This window comes from Sorex fumeus, unplaced genomic scaffold (assembly GCF_029834395.1).
Source record: "Sorex fumeus unplaced genomic scaffold, SorFum_2.1 ptg000125l, whole genome shotgun sequence".
Classification (NCBI taxonomy): Eukaryota; Metazoa; Chordata; class Mammalia; order Eulipotyphla; family Soricidae; genus Sorex; species Sorex fumeus.
The window spans coordinates 2,471,862-2,499,043 of NW_026606182.1; the positions used below are offsets into that span (position 1 = coordinate 2,471,862).

At 64.6% G+C, this 27,182-nt stretch overlaps 2 protein-coding genes across 2 annotated transcripts in view; both read left to right on the forward strand.

Moving 5' to 3' along the window:
* Positions 1-15,542, forward strand: part of GGA1 (golgi associated, gamma adaptin ear containing, ARF binding protein 1) — a 119,471-nt gene extending 103,929 nt beyond the window's left edge. The window contains exon 18 of the mRNA XM_056137578.1: positions 15,526-15,542. The gene's annotated coding sequence lies outside the window, so the exon portion shown is untranslated. The remainder of the gene's footprint in view (positions 1-15,525) is intronic.
* Positions 1-19,609, forward strand: part of TRIOBP (TRIO and F-actin binding protein) — a 59,613-nt gene extending 40,004 nt beyond the window's left edge. The window contains 13 exon segments of the mRNA XM_056137469.1: positions 6,234-6,290; positions 8,855-8,923; positions 9,014-9,103; positions 9,195-9,304; positions 11,724-12,219; positions 12,516-12,614; positions 13,955-14,102; positions 14,265-14,367; positions 15,569-15,728; positions 15,807-15,923; positions 16,187-16,273; positions 16,588-16,751; positions 18,899-19,609. Coding sequence (XP_055993444.1) covers positions 6,234-6,290; positions 8,855-8,923; positions 9,014-9,103; positions 9,195-9,304; positions 11,724-12,219; positions 12,516-12,614; positions 13,955-14,102; positions 14,265-14,367; positions 15,569-15,728; positions 15,807-15,923; positions 16,187-16,273; positions 16,588-16,749 — 1,698 coding nt within the window. The 3' untranslated portion in view covers positions 16,750-16,751; positions 18,899-19,609.
* The last annotated feature ends 7,573 nt before the right edge of the window (positions 19,610-27,182 follow it).

Sequence of the window (27,182 nt, forward strand, 5' to 3'; positions counted from 1 at the left end):
GAAGGGGCCCGGGCCGCGCCGGGGAAGGGCAGGGCCGGAGCGGCGGCCGGGTTCCCGCGCCGCTGAGCCCGGCCCCACGCTCCTGGCCACCACCATGACGGTGAGTGCCCCCGCGGGGCCGGACCCCCGCGCCGCGCGACCCCCGGGAGCCCCGCCGCCCCCCGCCCCGTCGGGCCGCGCCGTCCTGCCGCGCCTGCCCGCTCCTTTCCGGGGGATGCGGGGGCTCCCCGCCGCGGGCACCCTGGGCACCCCTCCGTCCGATCGGAGTCGCCGCCCCTGCTCGGGGGGCTCCGGGCGCAGGGCAAAGCCGGGGCGGGCCTGGCGCGGGTCCGAGGGCTCTCCCGGCCCGGCCGGGGCGGGCGCGCTGCCCGCGCTGGCCGGGCCGCACGGGGGTCTCTCCCCCCGCCCCCCACACCCCCGGCCCATCCCGGGCCGGAGCCCCCCAGGCCGGGGGCCCGGGCAGCGCCCAGGGGACCCGGGTCCCCCGGACTCGTCGCTCCGCCCGGGCGCCCCTGGGTGGGGCGAGCGGCGAGTCGGGGTGGGGACGCGGTGGCCGGGATTTGTCAGTGTCCGCGCGCGCCGTGGGTCACGCCCGGTGGCCGCGCCGAGCCGCGTTCGTTACCCCGATGTCCCGGTGGGGGACACGGAGGCTTTGGCGAGGGCGCGTCGGGGAGGGGGGAGTCGCCGCGAGTTACCCCGAGGGAGTGTCCGGAGATCGGGCTCTTGCCGGGTCAGCTCTGGGCCGTGACCCTGACGTTGGGGAAGGAGCCGGGCAGCGCCGGGTTTGTGGCTCTGACAGCCTCGGGGGTGCGGGTACGGGTGCGGGTGCGGGTGCGGGTGGGGTGGGGGTGGGGGGCGGGGGCGCGGCCGCTGCCCGGGTGCGCGCGCACGCATGCGCGCCCCGGTGCGCCCGGACCCTGCCCGGCGCGGGCGCGGGCGCGGGGGCTGGAGGCGGGTCGGTGCTAGGGGCGCCTGCCCGTTGGTGTGTGTGTGTCTGTGTGTGTGTGCTGACCTGGCCACTTCTGGACTTCCTCGGCCTCCGCACATCCTGCCACCTCCCTGCTGGCCCTTCCTGTCGTCAGCAGCCTGCCCCTTCCCTGTCAGGGAGCAGAAGGGGAGGGGGGGGACGAGGACCGAGTCAGTGACCTGTCCCCTCTTCAGAGTCACCCGCACCCAGGCAGGAGGCAGGGAGGGGGTGCGCTGGCCCTCATGGGCGCCTGCCAGTTTCCCTACCCCGGGCTGTGATGTGACCAGCTCTGCGGGTGCCCCCGTACCCCCAAGGCCCTTGGTAACGAACCCCCCCCACTCACAGAGGAGGACACTGAGGCCCCGTGGGCCAGGTGACAGGCTGGCCCTGGCTGAGTCAGAAGGAGCCCCCAGGTCTGCCCGAGTTTTGTGGGCGACATAAACGGCAGGGACACAGGGGTCTCTCCCGGGGAGGTGTGCGGGGCGCGGGGTGAGGCCGCTCTTGCAGGTGGGGTGCTGCTGGGGCCAACACATGCCTGCTGAGATGGGCAGAGCCCAGCTGGGCATCAGCACTGCAGCTGTTAGGGAAAGACTCATGAGGGCAGTGAGTGTTTGGTTTGGGTTCAGGGCCACACCCGACTCTGCGCTCCAGCTCATGCCTGTCAGGGCTTGGGGCATCATGCGGGACTCGGGGGATCCGACCCTGGTCAGCCCCGTGCAAGGCAAGTGCCTCCCTGCCATGCCAGTGCTCCAGCCTTGGGAGGGCGGAGAGTGGCCCCGGGCTGGTGGGCTGCAGTTTGCAGGACATTGGGTGTCTAGAAGGGGCCTAGAAAGGGCCTTCAGAGACCAGGCCGGGAAGGCCGGGTGCAGAGGGGGGCAGGTGGTCCCCCATGATGCTGCCTCCGTGTGGTACCTACCCTGCCCCCATGCCAGCCCCTCTCGGCTGGTCCCCTGCACTCAGTACCAGTTCCTTTGTTTTGTTTTTTGGGTCACACCCAGTGATGCACAGGGGTTCCTCCTGGCTCTGCACTCAGGAATCACTCCTGGCGGTGCTCGGGGGACCATATGGGATGCTGGGAATCGAACCCGGGTTGGCTGTGTGCAAGGCGAACGCTTTCCCCCCTGGACTATGACTCCGGCCCCAGTACCGGTTCCTTTGGAGCAGGTGGCCAAGGTGCGGAGAATGGGTCAGTGCCCGGAGCGCTGGGGGGGGTCTGGCTTGCACCCTTGGAGTGACCCCTTTGTGCAGGGCCTGTGCCCGGATCCACTGGGCCTCCTTTGAGCCCCCTGTCTGGGCTCAGTGGCTCGGTTCCTGGGGCCCTGCGTGCCAGCCGAGGATACACTTGTTAGCTGGTGTCTCATTTGTCTCCTGGGTTGGCAGCAGGGTGCGAGGCATGTGTGTGTGGGGGGACACACAGCACCCCTTCCCAGCTGGGGTGTCTTAAGTTAAACACAAGTTTCATTGTGGGGGGAATGCATTGCATAACAAATGGCCCAGCTCATCAGCCAAGACCCCTGCGTGCGTGCATGTGTGTGCGTGAGTGCGTGTGTCATGCATGTGTGCACGTGCGTGTGTGCATGTGTCATGCTTGTATGTACATGTGTGTGTATGTCATGCATATGTGTGCGTGCATGTGCACGTGTCGTGCAAGTGTTTACATGTGTGTGCATGTGTGTGTCATGCATGTGTGTACATGTGTGTGTCATGTGTGTACGTGCGTGTGTGCCTGTACATGTGATGTGTGTGTATGAGTATATGTGCATGTGTATGCGCGTGTGATGCCGGTGCCTGTGTTTGTGCATGTGTGTTCGCACACGTGTGGGTGGGGCGGCAGGTGGCCACGTGCATGGCGTGTGCAGGACAAGGGCTCTTGGAGGTGCTGTTAAGCCTCCACTTGAACCCTGAGGGTTTGCCTGGTCAACAACGGAGAACGGTTGGCATTTCAAGGGGCAGACGCGGGCCAGCGGGCAGGACCCCAGGTCCGAGGGGACCTATCTGTGATGCCGCCCAGGACAGAATCAGGACCGTGGGCTGGGGGTGGCCCGGCTGCCAGAGGAGGACGAGGGGCCTGTGAGACCCCAGGGCCTGACCCACACGGAGCCTCCTGTCAGATGGGGCCAGGCTGGGACCCCGGCCAGGGGGAGGGGGTCCCCAGCCTAGGGTGTGCTGAGGACGCTGCTGGGCTGTCACCCGCACTAGCCGTGGGGGAGGTCGAGGCCCACGGGAAGCCCAGGCAGGTGGTCACTTGTTCCCTCCGGCACTGCCAGGAGTGACCCCCCCCCCCCGCACAGATCAGTGAGCAGCTTTTCCATGTTGACACTTTCACCTCACAGAGCTTTGGGTTCAGGACCCCCAGCCTTGGTTTTCAGAGGGAGGGTGGGAAGGGGCGCAGGGGGGAGGAAGGTAGATCTTTGGGTCCTGGACAGGGAGCCCAGGTGGCCCAAGGACTCCCTGGCCAGTGGGGTTGAAGATGCACAGTGGGTGGGGCTGGAGCAATAGTCCAGCAGGGAGGGCTCTTGCCTTGCACACGGCCGACCCGGGTTCAACCCGCAGCGTCCCATAGGGTCCCCTGAGCATCACCGGGTATGGCTCCACACACATACACGCACAAAAATAAATGCACAGTTGGGGCCAAAGCCATAGTGCAGGGGTAAGGGGCTTGCTTTACATCCCCGGGAGTCAGGTAAGCCCCGAGCACAACCAGGCAGACCCCAGACCCTCAAGCCATCCCCCCTGGCGTGGAGCTGGAGAGATAGTCCAGGGTCGAAGGCGCTTGCCTTGGTTTCGTGGGGGTCACACTCAGCCATGTCAGAGGTTGCCCCTGGCCGTGCACTCAGCGGTCACTCCTGGCAGCACTCGGGGGTCCGTGTGGGATGCTGGGGATTGGACCCGGGTTGGCCACGTGCGAGGCAGATGCCCTCCCCGCTGTACTGTTGCTCCGGCCCAACCCCAGGCTTGTTTTAGGGTTCTGTGTTTGGGCCACTTCTCACAGTACCTGGGGGTGGGATACTTTGAGCTCTGTGTTTGGGGGTTCTCCCTCTCACCCCATTGGATCCCCCGCGTCTCATGGTCTCTTGAGCACTGAGCTGAGAGTAGCTACTGAACACTGTCCAGTGTGGCCCCCACATGGGGAGGCGGGAGAGCTCAGTGGGGGAGCACATGCCTCGCAGGAGTCCTGGGGGGGTTACTTGTTTCCCCCAGCACTGCCAGGAGTGACCCCCAGCACAGAGCAGTGAGCAGACGTGACCCCCAAAACTAGGGCCCATTCATAAGAAAGGAACAGCCGCACTTTTCCATAGTGACACTTTCCTTTTTTTTAATTTAATTTTTTTTGACTTTTGTATATTTGGGTCACACCCGGCGATGCACAGGGGTTCCTCCTGGCTCTGCACTCAGGAATTACCCCTGGCGGTGTTCAGGGGACCCTATGGGATGCTGGGGAATCGAACCTGGGTCGGCTGCGTGCAAGGCAAACGCCCTCCCCGCTGTGCTATCACTCCAGCCCCAGGTGACACTTTGTTTCAGCTCACAGAGCTCTGGGTTCAGGAACCCCAGCCTTGTGCCATATCGGGTGGGCGGGGCTCACCTACCCTGCAAGGGCGGGTTTGTCAGCCTCTGCTGGGCTGGCCCTTCTCAGGGGGTTAGCCCTGACCACTCCCTGGGTGTCCCCCAGGGTCCCAGGGCAGAGCCAGAGCGATAGTACAGCGGGCAGGGTGCTTGCCTTGGCGTCCAACTTGGGTTCCAATCCTGGAACCCCCGTAGGTCCCCCAAATGCCACCGGAAGTGATCCCTGAGCCCAGAGCTAGGTGTCAGCCCTGAGCACTGCCAGGAGTGGCCTTAAAAAAAAATTGAAACAAAGACGGGGCTGGAGCGGTTTTGGGGAGCGACTTTCGGGGAAAGTCAGGGAGGGCGCTTTCCTTGCATACGGCCGACCCGGGTTCGATCCCCGGCATCCCAAAGGGTCCCCGAGCACCGCCAGGAGTGATTCCTGAGCGCAGAGAGAGAAGGAACCCCTGAGCGTCTCCAGACATGGCCCAGAAAACACGAAACAAAAAAAAAAAGAAGTCGGGGGCCATGGGGGTGGGCACTGCGCCCCCGGGAGCGTGTTTGTCTGTGATCCGGCTTCCCAGCAGCCCCTGCGCCCTGCCCTGAACCAGAGGCCTGGTGACATGCTGACCTGTGTTCTGATGGCAGGTGGCAGCCTGAGTGTTGCTGCCGTTCCCACTCAGCCCTGGGCACAAGTCGAGTATCTGCCCGCCGACAGGCCGAGAAGCCGCTGGATGGGGCCAGAGCGATAGCACAGCAGGGAGGGCGTTTGCCTTGCACGTGGCCGACCCGGGTTCGATTCCCAGCATCCCATAGGGTCCCCTGAGCACCGCCAGGAGTAATTCCTGAGTGCATGAGCCAGGAGGAACCCCTGAGCATCACTGAGTGTGACCCCAAAAGCCCCCCCCCCCAAAAAAAAAAGCGGCCTCTGGATCTCCCGGCCCTGAGCCTGGGCCGCTGCCCACTGAGCCCCCGGGCTGCTCCCTGGCCCGGGCCCTGGATGGATGCTCGGGGTGACTCCGCGCGCCCCCAAGCCCCTCTCTGGCCACTTCCTCCGCCCAAGGAAGCACCGAGCAGGACTTGGAAGGGGGGCGTGGGGTCAGGTGGCTCCGGTTTCGGCCGCCCAGCCCGCCGCCCGCGCTGATCCCGCAACCAGACACCTGGGCCCGCCACGCAGGTGCCGACAGGTGGGCCCCGAGCCGAGCCTCAGCGACGGGCACAGGCGGGCGGGGAGGGACGGGCGCTGCCAGCTGCCACCCCGCAGGCCTGCTCAGGGAAGGGGCTTGTGGAGACTATGCTGCCCCGGGGAGCCCCCCGCACGCCCGGCCGCACCCCACTAGGCCGCACCCGGCAGGTAGGGCTCCTGGGGCCCAAGGCCGTCGCCGGGCCCTTCCGAAGGTCCGGGCCTGCTTCCGACTTTCGGGGTGTCGGGAGATGAGTGAGGAGCGGGGGGGTCAGGCAGTGGGCGGCAGATGGCTGCGGGGGTCCCTTCCTGCCGACCCCCGCAGCTTCCTGGGCACGATGAACTGACCGTTTCGCTGGGCGGAAGAGAAGGTGACCAGCTGCTGGGCGGGCTGGCTTGTGGCTCCGTGGGGGGTCTCGTGCCAGGTGGGTGTCACTGCATCCCACCCAGGGCACCAGGCCGCTCTGGGAGTGTGGGCTCATCGCCCCCAGCTCACACGCCTCTCCCCTCCTCCCCTCTCCTCTCCTCTGCCTCCAGCCCGACCTGCTCAACTTCAAGAAGGGATGGATGTCGATCCTGGACGAGCCGGGCGAGGTAGGAGTGGGCGGGGGGGACTCAAGGGGGGCACGGGTGGTGTTAGAAGAGGCCTTGGAGGGGGCTGGAGCAATAGCACAGCGGGGAGGGCGTTGGCCTTGCATGCGATCGACGTGGGTTCGATGCCCAGCATCCCATAGGGTCCCCCGAGCACCGTTAGGAATCATTCCTGAGTGCAGAGCCAGGAGGAACCCCTGAGCATCGCCGGGTGTGACCCAGAAAGCCAAAAAAAAAAAGGATTTGGGGGCGGGGTGGATAGGAGGAGAGTGGCAGGGAGGTCACTCGGCACACAGCCGACTCGGGCTCAATCCCCGCCACCCCGTCAAGTCCCCAAACACCACCAGGAATAATCACAGAGCCAGGAGGAAGCCCTGAGCATCACCGGGTGTGGCCCCAAAACAAAGGAAAGGGGGGGCCCTTGAGGGCCGAGGAGAGCCCCACGGTCGCAGGCAGGTTCTGTGTGCAGGAAGGAGTCGGGGCTCCTCCCCGGAGCACCCTCGTGGGTGGCCCAGAAACCAAGGGAGAAACCCGAGTCTTGGACTGTGGGGCCGCAGGGGTGTGTTGGGTCCTCCCCTTGCCCCCCGGCGCCCCATCCCTGCACCCGGGTCTGTGGGGCTCTGCGGCCGGCCCACCCTTGGCTGCCACCAGGCGGGTCCCAGTTCCAGTCTGTGAAATGGGCCCGCGGGGTGGCCGTTCCGTCCCAGGCCGAGAGTGGGGTCTGGGGCTGCCGCTCTGGCCCGCCCTGCCCCCGTCGGGTCGGCCTTGGCCGTATCGGGCACAGTGTGGCCTTCCACTGACCCTTCCCGCAGTGGCCGAGCTGGAGCCTGGAGCTGAGCTGGCCAGTGGCCCGGCCGGCGGCTCTGCAGCCCGCGGGGCGACCATTGTTTCCTCCTCACGTCCATCCCCGCCGGCCCGCGGCCCCCCGTGCCCGCGCTCGCCGGCCGCCTCCCCGGTGGCCGCGTTCCAGGCACACACAAGGCCTGGCCACCTGCCAGTGACCCTCCCCGCCCCGGGTCCCGGGAGGGCGGCCTTGCGGCCCGCCCGGCGCTGGCCTTACTCACCCCCTTCCGCGGGGTTCTGGAATGTCCGGGCTGGAAGGGCCCCGGGGGTTCCACCCGCCCGGCCCCCACAGCGCACGGGCCCCCGAGCTCCGGAAGATGGGAGCGGGGCACCCCGGGGTGTGGGGCCTTGTCCGGCCCAGCGCTGGCAGAGGCGAGACCGGGGTGACCCAGAGGCGTGACTTGGCCCAAGACGTGGGTCTTTCCGAGGGCCAAGTGGGCTTCAGGACGGCTCCTGGGCCGCTCCACACGAGCTCCTCCCAGAGGACCCCCCCAGTGGAGGGCCAGCCCGCTGCCAAGGGCCGCGAAAGATGTGCCAGGGCGGGTCGGGTGCCTTTCACCTCACAAGAACCCGCGGGGACGATCGCTGATCCTCCTTAACAAGCTCAGAGAGGTCAAGATACCTGACTGAGGCCACACAGCTAGAAAGGGAAGGAGAGTCGGAACCGGCATCTCGGTTCCTAAAACCGTTTTTTTTTTCCTGTTTGTTTGTTGGAGTGCACACGTGACAATGCTCAGGGCTTACGCCTCTCTCTGCACCTAGGAGTTACTCCTGGCAGTGCTCAGGGGGGACCTTGTGGGGTGCTGGGGATCGAACCCGGGTCAACCACGTGCGAGGCAGACGGCCTTCCGTGGTCCTGTCTCTCCGGGCCTCGAGCCTGGGCAGTGTGGGTGAAGGAGCAGTCCTGGCATCACAGATGGGACGCAGCAGCTTCTTCCGGGGAGTAAACCGAGGGCTGGAAATGAGTCTGGGTTGGGCGGGCCGCGCTCAGGGCATCCCCCGAGGACCAGGCTGGGCGCTGTGCCCCGACGTGGGCAGTGGGTGGGCCCGCCGTGGCCCCCGTTGGCAGGTGGGCACAGGCTATGTTCAGCCGTGGCCCTCTCCCGCCCACCTCACTCCGTTTATTACCGGGTGCGGAGGGTGTCGGGGTGCCCGGGGTCACTGCTGCCACTGCCTGGGAGTGACCAGAGCGGTCTGGAGCCATAGTACAGTGGGTCGAGCACTTGCCCTCCATGCAGCCGACCCGGGTTCAATCCCCGGCATCCCATACGGACCCCCAGTCCCACCAAGAATAAGCCCTGAGCACCTCTGGCCGTGGCAGATAAAAATAAAATAACTGGGCCGGAGCAGTAGCACAGCGGGAGGGCGTTGGCCTTGTACCCAGCCGACCCAGGTTCGATCCCCGGCATCCCATAGGGCGCCCCGAGCACTGCCAGGAGTATTTCCTGAGTGCAGAGCCAGGAGCAACCCCTGAGCATCGCCGGTGTGGCCAAAAAGGCAAAAAGAAAAAAAATACCAAAGGTGGCCCCTAGGGTTATTCCGGGCCTTATGGGGTCCAGGCATGAGCACTGTAGTTGGCCTCAGGCCGGGCAGCCTGTGCCGTCTCTCGCCCTGTACCCGCGTTGACTGGACTCTGGGTCCCAGCTGGGTGACCGGGGTGACCGGGGTGGGGGCTGGCCCCGCCGCGTGGGCCCGGCCGCTGACCGCCGCCTCCTCCGTCGCAGTGGAAGAAGCACTGGTTTGTGCTCACCGACTCCAGCCTCAAGTACTACCGGGACTCCACTGCCGAGGAGGTGAGCCCCGGGGGCGCCCTGGGGTGGGGTCGGGGGTCAGCCAGGCAGCCCCCCGAGGCCGCGCATCACCTCGGCCCCTCCCACCGGCAGGCAGATGAGCTGGACGGGGAGGTGGACCTCCGGGCCTGCACCGACGTCACCGAGTACGCAGTGCAGCGCAACTATGGCTTCCAGATCCACGTGAGACCCCGTGGGGCGCCCCTCCGGGAAGGGTCCGGGGTCGGGGAGCCGGGGCGCCTGGCGCGTGCCAACCCTGCCGTCGGGCTTGCAGACCAAGGACGCCGTCTACACCTTGTCGGCCATGACCTCGGGCATCCGGAGGAACTGGATCGAGGCCCTGAGGAAGACTGTGCGGCCCGCCTCGGCGCCCGATGTCACCAAGTACGAGCTTGGGGTCGGGTGGGGGAGGGGCGGTGTGGGGGCCCTCGGGGGCTCGCGGCACTCGACTCACCATCGGCACCTTCTGGGCCTCAGTTTCCCCGTCTCCCCAAACCCCATCCAGAAATGCACAGCAGACCCGGGTCTCCATCCTGTGTCCCCGAAAAGGGGGAGTTTGTCTCTGAGCCGAGAAAGAGGGGGGTCACATCCGAGTCCCTAGCAGGAGCAGGGGTCCCCCCTGGACGTCGCGAGAGCAGAGCCCCAGGGGCTGTGACCTGGATCGGGGGCCAGGAGACAGGGGCCCCCGGCACCTGCGGGGCCACAGCTGCGGGCAGTGGCAGTGGGAAGGGACTGTGGGACTCGGGGCCTCAGGCTCAGCCCTACGAGGGCAGTTCCCGGGTTGGACCTCTCCAGTGTTGGGTCCCTGGATCCAGATCCTAACCCTGCCCACGCCGTAAAGCAACCTGATCACAACCCACGTCCTAACCCAGCACTAACCCAACCCTGGCGCAGGACAACCAAAACCCTGACCCAACCCCAACACTGACGCACCCTAACCCCAACCCTAACCTGGCGCTTAGCCTAACTCAGTCCTAACCCAGCTCTAACCAGCCCTACCCCAGCTCTACCCCAACCCTAACCAGCCCTAACCCAACCCTGGCACCGGATAACCAAAAGCCTGACCGAGGAGGAACCCAGCCGACCCTCACCTAACCCCAACGCTGACTCACCCTAACCCCAACCCTAACCCAGCCCTAACCTGAACCCTAACCCCACCCTAACCAGCCCTAACCCCAACCCTAACAGGATAACCCAGCCCTACCCTAACCCAACCCTAACACTGATGTACCCTAACCCCAACCCTAACCCGGCGCTTAGCCTAACTCAGTCCTAACCCAGCTCTAACCAGCCCTACCGTAACCCTAACCCAAACCCAACCAGCCTTAGCCCAGCCCTAACCCAGCCCGAACCCTGACTCAGCAAACCAGCCCTAACCCCAACCTTAACCGGCACTAGCCCTAACCCAACCCTAACCCTGACTCTGCCTAACCCCAGCCCTGACCAAATCCCTAGCCCAGAACTAGCCCAGCCCTGACCCCGCAGCGGCTGTCTCTGTGAGGCCGTCGGGGGTGGTCTCTGCAAACCCCATGGGGTTTTGTGTTTCTTTAATTCTGTGCTGGTATTGGGGGGTCACTCCCAGCAGTGCCGGGGGGGTCAGCCCATGGCCTCGCACACTGACCCACCCCTGTGCCTGCACTTGGGTCGCGTCCCTGACGCCCCTCTGGAAACTTGGGCCAGTGTTGCAGCCAGAGACACCCCGAGAGGGTGGCTTCCGCCAGTGGGTGTCAGTTTTCCGGAAGAGCCCAGAGCTTTGCCGCCTAGACCCAGTGGGCAGCTCTGCTTCTGGGCTGGAGCCCGGCCTTGGGCCTCAGGCCCCGCCAGGAGCCAGGCCGGAGCATGGGCCGGCGTGCGAGCATGGCCATGTGACCACACACACTGCAAGGGACTCCGGGAGGTGTAGTTTGGCCCAGGTGGCTGTGCCCTGAACAGGCCCAGGGTCAAAGGTCCCAGCCCTGTGCTCGGGGGCCCCTGGAGGTCAGGTCACTGCAGCTTCTTGGTGTCGCCCCATTTCCGCGGTGAGCTGTGAACCCTTATCTGCAGCCGGTCTCTCTTCCTCTTTTGTTTTGTTTGGTTTGGTTTCTGAGTCACACCCAGCAGTGCTCAGGGCAGCTCCTGGCAGGGCTCAGGGGGCCAGGTATGGTGCCGGGGTTCGAACCCTGGGCTGGACTCGTGCAGGGCAAGCACCCTCCCCGCCGTGCTGTTGCTCCTGCTCCTCTGGTCGTTCTCTTTTATTATTTATTTATTTATGCTCAGGGGTTCCTCCTGGCTCTGCACCCAGGAATTACTCCTGGCACTGCTCGAGGGACCCTATGGGATGTGCTGGGGATCGAACCCAGGTCAGCTGGGTGCAAGGCAAACGCCCTCCCCGCAGTGCTATCACTGTGGCCCCTTGGCCGTTCTCTTAATGAGCCTGGTGGAGTATTTATGTACCGTTTCCCGGTATTTATTCAGAGCCAGTGCAGGGGCGCACAGTAGGGAGACGACTGCGTGTGCTCAGCGCAGGCGGCCCGTCCCCAGCTCCTCTAAGGAGAACCGACGGGTCAGCCGCCGTCTGCAGAGGGCCTTGACTCCCAGTCCCGGCGGCCAGCATGTGGGGGAGTCCTGGGGGCCAGGGTGACAGATGGGGAAACTGAGGCCCAGCAGCCAGTGGCAGGGATGGGGCGGGCCTTGCTCCTGGGGGCTGCTCGCGGCAACACTCTGGGTGTGTGCCGCAGCCGAGGCTGCCGCCTCTTGGGCCAGATCACAGGGTGGGGGTCAGATTCGGGGGGCCCCCTCTGACGTGTCTCCGCGCCGCCCCCAGGCTCTCGGACAGCAACAAGGAGAACACGCTGCACAGCTACGGCGCCCCCAAAGGCACCCTGAGGGCGGGAGAGCCGCGCGGGGGTTCGACCCGGAGGTCCGACGGACCGCGGCCGGCGCTGGACTACGTGGAACTGTCGCCGCTGAGCCAGGGGTCCCCGCAGCGGGCGCGCCCCCCCACGCGGCCCCTCGACCGGCCGGCCAAGCAGGAGGAGCTGGAGCGGGACCTGGCCCAGCGCTCCGAGGAGCGGCGCCGGTGGTTCGAGGCCACAGACGGCGGCAGCCGGGGCTCCGAGCCGGCCGCGGGCACCGGGGAGACGCCTCGCCGGGGCCTGGGCGCCCCCCTGACCGAGGGCCAGCAGAGCCGCCTCAGCGAGGAGATCGAGAAGAAGTGGCAGGAGCTGGAGAGGCTCCCACTGCGCGAGGGTCGCCGGGTGCCGCTGTCCGCCCTCCTCAACCAGGGCCGCAGCGACGGCCACGAGGCGCTGGAGAGAGAGGTGGGCCGGGCAGAGGGACGCGGGGGGCGCTGCTCCCCGAGCACGGCCCGTGAGTTCCCGCCCGCATCCCCTCCGCTGCCGTCTGGTACCACCCCCCCATCACAGTGTCACCGAGGGGAAACTGAGGCACCGAGCGGCTCCCCAGTCTCCCACCGTCCCTCCACGCCCGGCTCAGTCTGGGCCTCCCGGGGGCCCTGCAGGCCATGAGTCCAAAACCTCTCCCTGTCCCCCTGGCCCGTCTCTCGTCCCCGCTGCGCCCCCACGGCCCCCCTCACTCGTGCGACCCCCCTCCCCAGGTGCAGTCGCTTCGAGCACAGCTGGAGGCGTGGCGGGCCCGCGGGGAGCCCCCCGGGGCCCAGGATGACGGCCGTGTCCCCCCAGGCTACATCTCCCAGGTGAGGTCTCTTCTGCCACTTGCTTTCGGGGTGCAGGGGGGGTCTTCTCTGGCACGTGGCATCCTGGGGGCTGGGGAGACCCTCATTGCTGTCCCCAGCCCTCGGGAGGGAGAGCCTCTGGCCCTGGGGGGTCCCAGTGACCTCAGAGCCCAGCCTTGGGGAGCGTCCGGGGACCCTGCTCAGACCGCTCTCCTGCCCCTCCTGGGGAGCTGGGAAGCCAGCCCAGCATGAGAGGCCCCCGAGACGAGCCCCTGGAAGCCCCCCTGGACTGGGAAACCCCGTGCATGGTGGCCGGGAGGCTCGGCAGGTCCCGCAAACCTCTGGACACTGAGCACGCAGGTGTGCGCGGTCAAACCGGAAGTACTTCAAGGACATTCGAATGAAAAGGCCTGATGTGGCTTCTGTGTGAATCATGGCCCGGCCTCGATTTCATGAGTGCCGGGAGCCACAGGTGTCCTTCTAGCGAGTGCTGGTGGGGGTTTGTGTCTGCATTAATGCACAAAGAGACCCGGGTCTTCCCCTGCCCTCCCCCCAGGGGGCTTCAGAGACCCTCCTGTGTGGCCACAGCAAAGCTTTCAGGGCAGGCGCAAGGCTGCCCAGAGACAGAGCTGGGGGTGGCAGCCGGGCTGCAGGCCGAGTGAGTCACCGGGGGAAGGAGTTTCCAGAGACGCTTGCAGGCAGCGGCAGGGGTGGGGACTGATGGTTGGGAGGCCGGGCAGGCTGGCGTTGTCGTCTTTAACTCTGGGGAGGGGCAGGGGGCTCCCCACCGGGCTTAGGGGAACTGGGAGCCTTGGGGAGTGAGGGATATAGGAACCGTGTGGAGGCAGGTGCTCCAAGATTCACCTTCAGCCCTGAGAGCACTGGAGTGACCCCGAGTACCACTGAGTGTGGCCCCCAAACCAGCAGGAAGATAGGACTGCAAGGATGCCGTCTGCCTTGCTCACGCCCGACCTAGCTTGGATCCCGGCACCCCATGTGGCCCCCTGAGCCCCACTAAGTGACCTCTGAGCTCCGGGCCAGGAGTCAGCCCTGAGCACCGCTGGGTGTGGCCCCAAAACAAAAGGGAAGAGGGGCTGGAGCAACAGCATAGCGGCTAGGGCGTTTGCCCTGCATGCGGCCGACCGGGGTTCGATTCCCAGCATCCCATATGGTCCGCACGCACCGCCAGGAGTGATTCTTGAGTGCAGAGCCAGGAGGAACCCCTGAGCATCGGCGGGTGTGACCCAAAAAGCAAAAAAAAAAAAAAGGGGAAGAGAGAGCTGAAGGGCTCCGGGTGGGGGCGGGCTCCAGGGGTCCCGGCGGCACCCGGCGCTGGCGTCAGCCCCTCCGGCCCGTTGCAGGAGGCCTGCGAGCGCAGCCTGGCGGAGATGGAGTCGTCGCACCAGCAGCTGATGGAGGAGCTGCAGCGGCACCACGCGCGCGAGCTGCAGCGGCTGCAGCAGGAGAAGGAGCGGCTCCTGGCCGAGGAGACGGCGGCCACCGCCTCGGGTGAGCACGGCCGGGCGCGGCGCCGGGGCCCCCCTCGGCAGGGCTGGGGTCGAACCCCGGCACGCCAAGCTGGGTGTGGGGCCGGCCCGAGCGGGGCGCCCGCCGAGCCCCTCCCCAGCTGGCCCGCCTGCAGCGCCCCCTCTCGCCTCTGCCCCCTTCCAGCCATCGAAGCTGTGAAGAAGGCCTACAAGGAGGAGCTGAGCCGGGAGCTGAGCAAGACTCGGGGCGTCCAGCAGGGCCCCGATGGCCTGCGGAAGCAGCACCAGTAAGAGGGACCTCAGGCCGGGTCTGCGGGGCGGGGCTCCCGGCCTGTGTTAGATTCGGTGGGCGGGGCTCCCGGCCTTGTTAGGACCAGTGGGCGGGGCTTCTGGCCTGTGTTGTGACCGGTGGGCGGGGCTCCCGCCTGTGTTTGAGTCAGTGGGCGGGGCTTCCACCTGTGTTTGGGTCAGTGGGCGGGGCTCAAGGCCCGCGTTAGGATCAGTGGGCGGGGCGCCGCCCGTGTTAGGACCGGTGGGCGGGGCCCCGGGCCTGCGTTAGGATCAGTGGACAGGGCTTCCAGCTGTGTCAGGGTCAGCAGGTGGGACTCCCGGCCTGTTAGGATCAGTGGGCAGGACTCCCACCCTGTGTCGGATCAGTGGGCGGGGCTCCAGGCTGTACTGGCCAGTAGGCGGGGCCCCCCAGTCCTTGTCGTGTCAGTGGGCGGGCTCCAGGCTGTGTCGAGGTCAGTGGGCGGGGCTCCCAGCTGTGTGGGGTCAGTGGGTGGGGCTTGCCAGCTCGTGTCCTGGCTAGTGGGCGGGGCTTCCCGGCCTGTGGCTCCCTAGTCTGGATCCTGGTGGACGTTGGGCAGGAGTATGCCCCCTGCTGAGACTCAGGCTCTGTGCTGTGGCCCAGGGAACAGCTGCAGTGGGTGTTCAGCCAGACTTCTGCACCCACCCGTGTAGTCTTTTTGGGTTCTCTTGTTTGATTTGATTTAGGGTCGCACCTGGTGACGCTCAGGGCCTACCCCTGGCTCTGCAGTCAGAAATTGACTGAGCTCGGGGGACCCTGACGGGCTGCTGGAATCGAACCCGGGTTGGCTGTATGCACTGCAAACGCCCTCCCTGCTGTACTAGCACTCGGCCCCCATGTCGTTTGGGGGTATTTTTTTAATCGCCGTGCTGGGGACCGAGCCCGGGACGCACGCAGGCATTGCCTGCAGCCCGCCTCCGAGCTGGCCGGGGCTCTGGAGGAGTCCTAGACCCCCCGCCCTGCGGGGGCAACTTCTCCCCACGCGCCAGGGTCCCCCTAGGGCTGGGCTGCGCTGCCACGCTCGGCCAGCGGGCGTCGCTCTCGCTGCCGCCGCCGCCGCCGCTGCCACCGTGCACGGGGCCTGGAGGCGAGCACTTGGCGAGGAGCACCACGGGGCTCGGAGGCGAGCACGGCCGGGCCGGGGCCGGCGGGCAGTGACGACCCGGCCTCCCGCGCAGGTCGGACGTGGAGGCGCTGCGGCGCGAGCTGCAGGTGCTGTCGGAGGGCTACTCGCAGAAGTGCCTGGAGATTGGCGCGCTGACGCGGCAGGCCGAGGAGCGCGAGCACCAGCTGCGCTGCTGCCAGCAGGAGGGCCAGGAGCTGCTGCGCCACAACCAGGTGGGCGCGGAGGACCCCGGGGGGTGGGGCGGCGGGGAGGGGCGGGGCGCTCGCTGACCCCCGCCGTCCCGCCCGCAGGACCTGCACGCACGCCTGTCCGAGGAGATCGAGCGGCTGCGCAGCTTCATCGCGTCGCAGGGCGCGGGCAACGGCTGCGGGCGCGGCGGGGAGCAGCGGAGCTCGTGCGAGCTGGAGGTGAGCCCGGAGCAGGGGCGCGGGGGTGCCAGGATCCTCGCGGGCCCGGGTGCCAGGGTGCCCACGGGCCGGGGTGCAGGGGTGCCCGTGGGTCGGGGTGCGGGGATGCCCGTGGATCGGGGTGCAGGGGTACTCGTGGGCCAGGGTGCGGGGTGCGGGGAGGTGGGTTCGGGTGCAGGTGGGCGCTGCGCTGGGGCGCAGGGGGGAGGGACAGCGCGCTGGGGTGGCCTCTGCCCCGAGTGAGCCCGGGTCTGCGCCCCCAGGTGCTGCTCCGGGTGAAGGAGAACGAGCTGCAGTACTTGAAGAGGGAGGTGCAGGCCCTCCGGGATGAACTGCAGACGCTGCAGAAGGTGGGGCCCGGGAGGCCATCGGGAGTGGGCGGGGGCCGCCCAGAGCACAGCCAATGGGGAAGGGGGTCCCCGCTCATAGACGGGTCTCGTGCCCACAGCAGGCGCTTTGCCACGCCTCCCCACGGCCCCGCGACCCCCTTCCATGGACCGACAGCCCAAGGCAGGGAGAGAAGGGTCCACCAACCCAGGGTTCCCTGTTCACGGAGCAGAGTGGGCGGGGTGGGGGTGGGGGGGCAGTGATGACCAGAGGCTGGACAGCCGGCAGGGGCAGGGCTGCACCCTGGCACCGTGCTCAGAGCCTGCCCGGCCCCCAGGACAAGCGCTTCAGCTCCGGGCAGTACCAGGACGTGTACGTGGAGCTCAACCACATCAAGACGCGCTCGGAGCGGGAGATCGAGCAGCTGAAGGAGCACCTGCGCCTGGCCATGGCGGCGCTGCAGGAGCGGGCCGGGCCGCGCAACAGCCTGGCCGACTAGAGGTGGGCAGCGCCCAGGGGTCACAGGCCAGGACTCGGTGGGGGGAGGGGGGGAGTGCCCAAGGGTCACGCACGAGACAGCCTGGCTGACTAGGGGTGGGCAGTGCCCACATTCAGAGCCGGCCAGGGGTCATGTGTGTCCCCCCTCCCCTTCGCTCTCTGATCTCAAGTCACCCACAGCCCAAAGGGTGTCAGGCGTGGGGGCTTGGGGACCCAGCAAGGGCCCAACCCCCACTGGCATTTCCTGCAGCCCAGGGTCCCCTGGAGCTCTCTGGCGGCTGCCGTGGTGGGACTGCTCTGTTCTGTCATTCCCTTTGTCCCGGACTCTGCCTCAGGTGCTCACGAACAGGCTCTCGGGCCGTTCCTGCTCCCCACGGCTTCAGGGTTCCACTGATCCCTTGGGTGATCCCAGTGGGGGGGAGCTGCTGTGTCCCGTGGCCCAGGGCCACACCCACAGTATCCTCCACGCCCGAGTCCTGTGGCGCCCGTCTGCCTGGGTGTGGATGACTGCAACGCTGTCAGGGCCACCTGGGCAGCATCTGTCCCCGCCCGTCCTCCTCCCGCCCACACTCCCCAGCTCCCTGCTCTAGTGCCTGTCCACTGCCATTTGGAACCATCTAGAGGGGGGTTTGGGAGCACTCCCGGCAGTGCTCAGTGCCTGGCTCTGTGCCCAGAAATGATCCCAGCAGTGCCCGGGGGCCATTCAGCCCGTTTCTGCTGCCTGAGCTTTGGGCCCTTGAAAGAATCTTTTTCTTTTTTCTATTTGGGTCACACCCGGCGATGCACACACAGGGGTTCCTCCTGGTCTACACTCAGGAGTCACTCCTGGCGGTGCTCAGGGGACCCTATGGGATGCTGGGGATCGAACCTGGGTCGGCCACGTGCAAGGCAAACGCCCTACCGGCTGTGCTATCACTCCAGCTCTGAAAGAATCTTTTCCGATTGGTTGGTTTGGTGGGTGTTTGGGTACCAGGGATGCTCAGGGGTTACTCCGGGCCCTGCACTCAGGGCTCACTCCTGGCGGTGCTCGGGGCACCCTGTGGGATGCAGGGGATGCGAGGCAGACCCCCTCCGTGCTGTACCGTCGCACCCCTCGAGAGGATAGGGCGGTGCCTCTGCCCCTCCGCCATGCCCCTTGGCTGCCCTCAGTGTGACGACAGGCTCGTGCTCCCGCCTCGGTGCTCGCAGTCTCAGCTGTGGGGCTGAGTGCTCCAGCATCTTTCCCGGTGGTGCTCACTCGCACCCTTGGTGTCTGCACACGGCAGCCTCGGGGCAGCTGAGAACACCCGTGCTGGGACCCTGGTGCACACAAAGGCCAAGTGCTGAGATCCCCGTGACCGTGTGCCTCCGAGGCGGGTGCTGGGCTGTGTGCACTGTCCGGGACCCCAAAGCCGCCTCCTCCCTCCCTCACTCACTTTCTTTTTTTTTTTTTCTTTAAATTTTTATTAGCGAAACACCATGAGGTACAGTTGTAGACTTAGAAATTTTTGTGCTTGGGTTTCAGTTATACAATGATCGAGTACCCATCCCTCCACCCGTGCCCATTCCCCACCTCCAATGCTCCCAGTATATCCCTCCTACCCCCTTCCCCCCATCCCACCCTACCACTGTGGCAGGGCATTCCCTTTTGTTATCTCTTTCCTTTTGAGTGCTGTGGTTTGCAAAAGAGGCACTGAGTGGCAATCTTGTTCGGACTATAGTCTACTCTCATCACGCATCTCCCATCCTGAGGATCCTCCTAACACCCTTTATTTGGTGCTCCCTTCTCTCGCTGAGCTCCCTTTTCCCCTAGCGTGTGCGGCTGGCCTCTATCTCACTTTCCTTCTTCCTGTTGTTTGGGACCCACGCCCAGCAGGGTTTGCTTAGGTACTACTCTCAGTTCAGTGCTCAGGAGCCCACTGGGTGCCAGGGAGCACAGACCGCACCGTGGCCCAGACACCCACGCGTGACCCCCCTCTCAGCCTGCTGGGGGGCATGGCGGGGAGCGCATCTGGCCCTGGCAGGGGGCTGAGAGGTTCTACCAGGACCTCCTGACCCCCCTCTTGCCTCTGCTGTGTCAGGCGGGGGCTCGGGGCCCTGCCGGGGCCTCCCCAGCCCTCAGCTCCGGGCGCTCCTCTCTTTCAGGTCCTGGACATCCAACCCTCCTGCAGGTCCCGGCCACAAGCCCGTCACCCTCCTGTCCTGCCGGACGGAAGTCAGAAGCCAAGCTTTCTCCCCACCTATGAGGGCCGCACCCGCACACACACCCGCAGAACACACAAGCCCAACACACCCAACACACAGGCATGCCCACATGTGCACGGTCTCACACACACACACACACACATTCACACGTGCGCGGAAACACACACATTCATACGTGCTCAGGCACAGACTCAGTCACACATGCGCAGACACAAACACACACACACACACACACGTGTGCGGGCACACCCATGCACGGGCACACAGACACCCACGTGTACGCGGGCACAGACACGCACGCCCGCGCGCACACACCCTCTGCGTATCTGAGCGCGTCCCTCACACTGGGTCTTATTTGCACCTTCTTCCGGATTTTATATGTGAAGAGATTTTTATATAGATTTTCTCCTTTGTTCCAAACACTTTATACTTTTGAGCAATCCTCGGTGGCCGCGTCCCGGCTGCCCAGAGCCGGACCCTTCTCCCCACCCTACCTCCCACTAACTACTTCCTGTCGCGGAGGCCCCCCCGGGCCCTGGACCCTGGACAGAGAGACAGACGGAGAGGGGGAGCCGGCAGCGGGCCCCAGCCCCCTCGCGATCCAGAGCCGTGGGCCCGCCCGAGGCCCCCATGAAGATGCGTCTCTCCTGCCCCAAGAACCTTCTTAACTTAATAAACTGTCCCGTCAGCTCTGGCATCCTGGTGGGTGTCTGGACGTGGCTTCACTGCCCGGGCCCCGCAGGCAGAGGCGGGTGGTCGCCCACGGCTTGCTGGAGAGACCAAGTCGCCACCTGCCCCACCCGGGCATGAGACAGGGTGTCCAACCCTGGGCCCCTCAGCCCCATGCCACGGGCACTTGAGGAAGAAAGAGCCTCGTTTCTGGGCCCCCGAGGGCCAGGCCTGACTGTCTTCAGACAAGATTGGCCGAGGGAACCAGATGCAGGCCTGAGGGGGCCGCCTCTGCCCCCTGGTCCTCCTTGGGCACCTCCTCTTGGCAGAGGTTGTCGCATGAAGGAAACGGGGTTCCTTCGAGGGAGGCACATGCACCTGTGGCCTGCGACCTTCCGTGGTGCCATCAGGGAAGGACCCCCGCGGGCAGTTGGGGGAGGGTCAGTGCAGAAACAGTGATGCCACCCCAGCTGGACATTGGTACAGGCAGGGGAGAGGCATGCTGGGACTCCGGGAGGGGCATCAGGAACGTCCTTATTCTTAAAAGGGGTACACGGGGGGGGGGGGGCCGGAGAGACAGTACAGTGGGTACGGTACTTGCCTCTGCATGCCTGGCGCCCCGTATGACCCCCAGAGCCTGGCAGGAGTGATCCTTGAGTGTCGAACCAGGAGTCCACCCTGAGCACCACTGATTGTGGCCCTAAAATAAACATAAAAGGCGGGGGGGGGGGGCGGGCGCAGGGACGAGAAGCCGGTCTCTGGCCCCTCTGCCCTTGGCCCCATGCCAACAAAGCTTCCGCCCTGCCATCCCCTTGCCAGCCCTGCGGAAAGCAGCAGCATGGAAGGAAGAACCAGGACCCCTCACCGCAGCCCCCCTCCCCCTGCCCTGCAGTGGCCTCAGTGGGACTATCTGCAAGGTCCCGTCAGTACGGAGGTGTGTTCCCAGCCAGGACACAGGCCACAAGGACAGGGCCGTGTGTGTGTGTGTGTGTGTGTGTGTGTGAGAGAGAGAGAGATGGGCCATGGACAGGGCTGTGTGTGTGTGTGTGTGTGTGTGTGTGTGTGTGTGTGAGAGAGAGAGAGAGAGAGAGATGGGCCATGGACAGTGCTGTGTGTGTGTATGTGTGTGTGTGTGTTTGTGAGAGAGAGAGAGATGGGCCATGGACAGGGCCGTGTGTGTGTGTGTGAGATGGGCCATGGACAGTGCCGTGTGTGTGTGTGTGTGTGTGTGTGTGAGAGATGGGCCATGGACAGGGCTGTGTGTGTGTGTGATGGGCTGTGCAGGCCTGCACGACGGTCCCCAGAGCCCTTCTGTGAGCAAGCAAGCAACACACCAGGGGGTCAGTCACTCCTGAGCACCCAGGTGTGGCCCCCCCACAAAAAACCAATGACAAACCAGGTCATGACCCAGGCAGGGCTACAAAGCGGGCATGGGCCTGCTCTGCGCTATCCCTCCGCTGCGCTCCTTTGGTTTGGGGACACCATGCCCCAGCTCTGGAGACCCTCAGGGCCGGCCGCTCCCAGCAGTCAGACCTGACAAGTGCTCCCGGCAGACTTGGGGAGCCGCTCCCCACGCCAGAGACCGCCCCCAGCAGTGCTCAGGGGACTGTGTGGTGCCAGGGGTTTGGGGCTCCTGCATGTGAGTCATTTACCCCGACGCCTGGGGTGGGGCTTTTGTTAGGGGCCCCCCCACTCCCCAGATCTGTGCTCAGGAGTGACCCCTGGTGGCAGCCAGTCACAAGCACGGCTGTCCCCTCGGCCTAGTTCTCTCCTGCGGCTAGTGTGGGGGACCCCCCTGGCCTGGCCTCAGCTCTCTGCCCTCAGCCTTGTCGGCCTGCAGCCCAGCCCGCTTGCGGGGGTCCGGGCACAGGAAGCCCCCGTCTGCAGGCCACTGTCCAGACCCTGTCCTGGCAGCGCTCCCACACCATCTTCTCCCCGGAACATGCTTGCCTCAGCCAGCCTCCGTGTTTGGGCACCCTGGGGACCTAGTGTGGGGCGCACACCTCATCTCCAGGCAATCTGGGAGGCCGGGGACCCTGCAGTGGGCAGCCCCAGAGATCCACACTCACACCAGCACCCCAGACCAGCAGCTCCCCGGCCCGGATGCCAGGCTCTGACCCACTGCCGTGTCCCCGTGCCCTGCTGGGATCGAGTCCAGGCTCCACCGGGCTGGAGAGGAGAGTGGGCAGGACACCAGCCTGCATACGGCCTCCCGGCTGCGGCCCACAGTCCACCTCTGAGGATGTCCCCCAAGGGTTTGCGCTCCAGTTCTTTGGGCTCCCAGGCCCGAGCTAGATTTTTTGATTCATTTATTCATATCCTGGAGTGATGGCACAGCAGTAGGACATTTGCCTTGCCCGCAGCCAGCCTGGCCAAGCTGGGTTCGATTCTTCCGCCCCTCTCGGAGAGCCCGGCAAACTACCGAGAGTATCTCGCCTGCATGGCAAAGCCTGGCAAGCTACCCGTGATGTATTCAATATGCCAAACACGATGGAGACGTTACTGGGCCTGCTAGAGCAAATCGATGAACAACGGGAGGACAGTGTGTTTTTTTGTTTTTATTTTTTATTTTGGGGTCACACCTGGCGATGCTCAGGGGTTACTCCTGGCTCATGCACTCAGGAAATTACCCCTGGCGGTGCTCAGGGGGACCATATGGGATGCTGGGAATTGAACCCAGGTTGGCCGCGTGCAAGGCAAACGCTCTCCCCGCTGTGCTATTGCTCCAGCCCTATTCCTTTCTTTTAACACCCAGTGGTGCTCAGGGGTTACTCCTAGCAGACTGAGGGACCCCCTGGGGTGCTGGAGCTCAAGCCCCAGCCAGCTGCAGGCAAGGCAGGCGCCCTCCCCACGGTATCATCTCTTCGGTCCTGTGTGTGTGTTGATCGACTTACAGACCGAGGCGACTGCCCGTCAGGTTGCCCTGCAGCCTCAGCCCCACCCACATGTTGGCAGAGCGCCGGGGCTCCCCATAAACCAGCGGCAAAGCCCAGGCACCCATACCTGCTTCCGGCAGCTGGAAGGGCGTGCCAAGGGTGAGTCAGCGGTCAGCCGCATGCCACCTGGACTTGGTAAGCCCGGGCCCCGCGGGCTGAGGCCGCCGAGGAAACAAACTTGAACAGCTGGTGTCCCCGGGGACGCTCTCGCAGCCCTTTGAAGTGCCCACAGCTGTGCCCATTTCACAGAGCTGGAAACTGAGGCCCAGAGAGGGGCTCCCTGCGGGGACCTGTGTGTCCCCAGAGCCCAACTCCTGTACTCCGGGCCGAGTCCCCTCCCGGCACCACCCCCAGACCCGTGCTGCCAACTGTCTCTCGGTCCACCCATCTCTGTGAGCTCCACGGGGCACAGGGGCATAGGGCATGGCTCACACATCTCCTGCCCACCTCAGAAGCTGGGCCCCCAGGCATCTCCCTGCAGGTGGCCTTCAGAGCTGACCCCGGGGTGCTCTCATTGGAGGTCACCCGGGAGGACTGGGTCAAGAGAGCCCTGCTATCTTTGTGAGTCATTTCCACAACCCTGCCTCCGTTTCCCTTCTGTTTTTTCTTTTTTTTCTTTTTGGGCCACACCCGGTGATGCACAGGGGTTTCTCCTGGCTCTGCACTCAGGAATGACTCCTGGCGGTGCTCGTGGACCTATGGGATGCTGGGAATCGAACCTGGGTTGGCCTCGAGCAAGGCAAATGCCCTCCCCGCTGTGCTATCACTCCAGCCTCAGTTTCCCTCCTTAAATAGAGCAAGATTTGGGGCTGGAGCGATAGCACAGAAGGGTAGGGCGTTTGCCTTGCACGCGGCCAACCCGGGTTCAATTCCCAGCATCCCATAGGGTCCCCTGAGTACCACCAGGAGTAATTCCTGAGTGCAGAGCCAGGAGAAACCCCTGAGCATCGCTGGGTGTGGCCCAAAAAGCAAAAAATAAATAAATAAAATAAATAAATAGAGCAAGATTTCCTCGTGGGGGCCAGAAGAGCTGGGGACCCTCTATGCGGGGGCTATTCCAGGGGGTCCTGGTCTCAAGGCTTTCTGCCCCACTCTGGTGCTGCAGACCAGCTGCTCCCCAAGACCTGCCTCTCAAAGGTTGCTACACCCCCCCTGCCCCTCACCCCATCGGTTACCCTTGTTACAATCCCCCTGGGCACCAGACCCAGGGCAGCCATCGGCCATCTCTGCAGGCCCTTAGTGCTGGGGGAGGCGTGCGACGGGGACCCCTCCCCCGGCAGCATCCTGGCTCTAGCCACCCTGAACCCCAACTAAATTCAGCCTCCCCTGAGTGAGGCCCTAGAGTGGGCGTGGGGCCAGGTGGGTCTGATTGAAGGTGATTCATGGTCACAAGCTTCCCCAGGGCCATCCGAAGGAGAAGCCTGGAGGGGTATGGCTGAAGGCGGTCATGGGGGTGTGGCCCCCACCCTCAGGACTCAGGAGACCTGTGTCTCCAGGATGACAGGCCCCAACTCGGGGCCCCAGCCTCACACACTCACTGGTCCATGCACCCACCTCCTCTGTGGAAGAACACTGCACACACCAAGGGCAGTGGGAGGCACTTCATGCAGTTAATAAAGCAACGAGGGGCTGGAGCGATAGCACAGCGGGGAGGGCGTTTGCCTTGCATGCGGCCGACCCAAGTTCGATCCCCGCCATCCCATATGGTTCCCCAGAACCACCAGGAGTAGTAACCCTGTGCATCGTCAGGTGTGACCCAAAAAGGAAACATTAAAAGAAAAGGGGGGGTCAGCTGGGGCTCAGGCTTGGGAGGGCCCATCCTCACTTCTGTCTATATATGTGTGTATACTTGGGGGGCTTGTTTGGGGTCCCACTCGGCAGCGCTGGGGGCCACTCCTGGCTCTGTGCTCAGGGGTGCCAGGAGTAATTCCTGAGTGCAGAGCCAGGAGTCACCCCTGAGCAGAGCCAGGTTTGGTCCCAGCCTCCTCTCCCCCGCCCATGCATACACACACACACACACACACACACACAGCAGTGAGGGGACAAGAAATGGTTACAGGGGACCCCAGACTTCCTCCCCATTGGGTTGCCTGAGCATCAGTGGGAGAAATATCTCTTCCCAAACTAAGGAAAGTTGTGGGTTTGTTTGTTTTTCAGTGCCAGGGATCGAACTCGGGGTCTCACACATGAGAGAGAGGTCAGTGCCCTCCCCTGCACTTCATTCTGGGGCAATTAAAAAAAAAAGTTTAGGATTTCCTTTCGTTTGGTGGGTTTTGGGGGGTCACTCTTGGCTGTACTTGGGGATCACGTGTATCGGGGAGCAAACCGGTGCCTCCCACACGCAAAGTTTACATTTCAGCCCATTGAGCTTTCCACACCCTCCTAGAGAAGTTTTTTTTTTTTTCTTTTTGGGTCACACATCACCCCGGCGATGCACAGGGGTTACTCCTGGCTCTGCACTCAGGAATCACACCTGGCAGTGCTCAGGGGACCATATGGGATGCTGGGAATTGAACCCGGGTCGGTTGCCTGCAAGGCAAACGCCCTCCCCGCTGTGCTATTGATCCAGCCCCGAGAAGTAGTTTTAAGGGGAGGGAGGGCACTTGCCTTGCACAGGGTTGACCCGGGTTCAATCCCCAGCATAACCCATAGGGTCCCCCTAGCACTGCCAGGAGTAATCCCTGAACATCGCGGGTGTGGCCCCAAAACAAAACAAAAGGTTTTGACGCCAGTGAATCACCCCACAGGGGACACCCCACAGGGCGGGGCTTGGTTCCTATCCTGGCTGCGGGCGATGCTCGGAACCTCCCGAACCTCCGCTCAGAGACGGGCCTCTCAGGCGGGTTGTGGGGTGGGAGGGCGCCCACACGCCTGGCCCAGGGCCGTGCCCACCTGTGCACGCTCAGTCGCCGCATCACTGAATGTCCCGGGCAGACAGGTTCTTCCGGGTGCCACGCCCTCGCGTGAGGCCACGGGGCCAGGGAGCGCCTGGAGCTGCAGAGGCGCCGGTGGGCCGGGCAGGCGGCAGGCGCAGGCCACGCCCGAGTGTCTGACATCAGGACACCGGGAGAGGGTCAGGGCAGAGGCTGGACATGCTGGAGCCACATAACACATAAACTGAGCTGGGGACGCGGCGGTGGCGCACGGGCGCACACCCACCCCAACCGGCCCTGCCCAGGCTCCGGGGCGCGCGCGCGCACAAGGGCCAGCCCCAAGGAGGGGCAGCAGGGGGCTTGGGGTGCCAACCGGGAAGTTACATTTTGTTTATTTATTTATTTTGCTTTTTGGGTCACACCCAGCGATGCACAGGGGTTCCTCCTGGATCGTGCACTCAGGAATCACTCCTGGCGGCACTGGGGGACCATCCGGGATGCTGGGAATCGAACCCGGGTGGGCCGCGTGCTAGGCAAATGCCCTCCCCGCTGTGCTATCTCCAGCCCCAATAGTTACATTTTACTGTGCACGTATCAACCTTTTGCTTTTTGTTTGGGGGGTTTTGCTTTTTTGTCTTTTATTTTTCCTTTTTGGGTCACACCCGGGGATGCACAGGGGTTACTCCTGGCGGTGCTGGGGGGACCATATGGGATGCTGGGAATCGAACCCAGGTCAGCCACATGCAAGGCAAACGCCGTCCCCGCTGTGCTATCGCTCCAGCCCCGGTTTTGCTTGTTTGTTTGTTTGTTTGTTTGTTTGAGCCATATCCAGCGGTATTCAGGGGATCCTTCTGGCTCTAGCTGGGGCTGGCGGGCTGACCATACAATGCCAGGGTAGAACTTGGGGCTCCTGCATGTAAGGCAAGTGCCATAGCCGCCGGTGCTCTCTCCAGCCCCCAAACATGGACTTTGTAAGAGGTTAAAAGCGACGCCTTAGGGCTGGAGCGATAGTCCAGTGGGGAGGGCATCTGCCTTGCACACGTCTCACCCAGGTTCGAGCCCCGGTCACGGTCACGGTCCTCCCGTTGTTCATCGATTCGCTCGAGCGGGCCCAGTAACGTCTCCATCATGAGACTTGTTGTTACTGTGTTTGGCATATTGAATACGTCACGGGTAGCTTGCCAGGCTCTGCCGTGCGGGCGAGATCCTCTCGGTAGCTTGCCGGGCTCTCCGAGAGGGGCGGAGGAATCGAACTCGGGTCGGCCATGTTGGCCACTTGTAAGGCAAATGCCCTACCACTGTGCTATCACTCCAGCCCTCAAACCCTGGTACCACAAATAAATAAAGAAGGGCCCAACCTTGATGTGGGGGGCGGGCAGGTCCCAGGGGGAGATGGCCCCAAAGCTGAGGGCCACCCAGCAAAGACCCGGGGCATGGTTGAGACTGGGACCTGGGTTCAGGGTTAAGTCTCCTCTGTGGGCCGAGAGTGGGCTGAGGGGCTTGAGCAGAAAGAGTGACTTGGGGATCCAGAGTGGGTCTAAATTTGTTTTGGGGGGTGGTATGTGGGACACGCACCCCCTCCCCAGAGAGGCCTTCAACAGATTTGCAGCCTGGAGGTGCAGGGGGTCAGGAAGGGCTGGGGCGGTCAGGGCCTCCTTCGCCAGGCCTGGCCATTTTCCCATGAACTTGGCTTTTCTCCCAACTTCTCCTGATGGTTTTCAAATCTCGCAGTAAGAGGAGTGGGACTATTTGCCGGCTGTGGCTTTGAATTT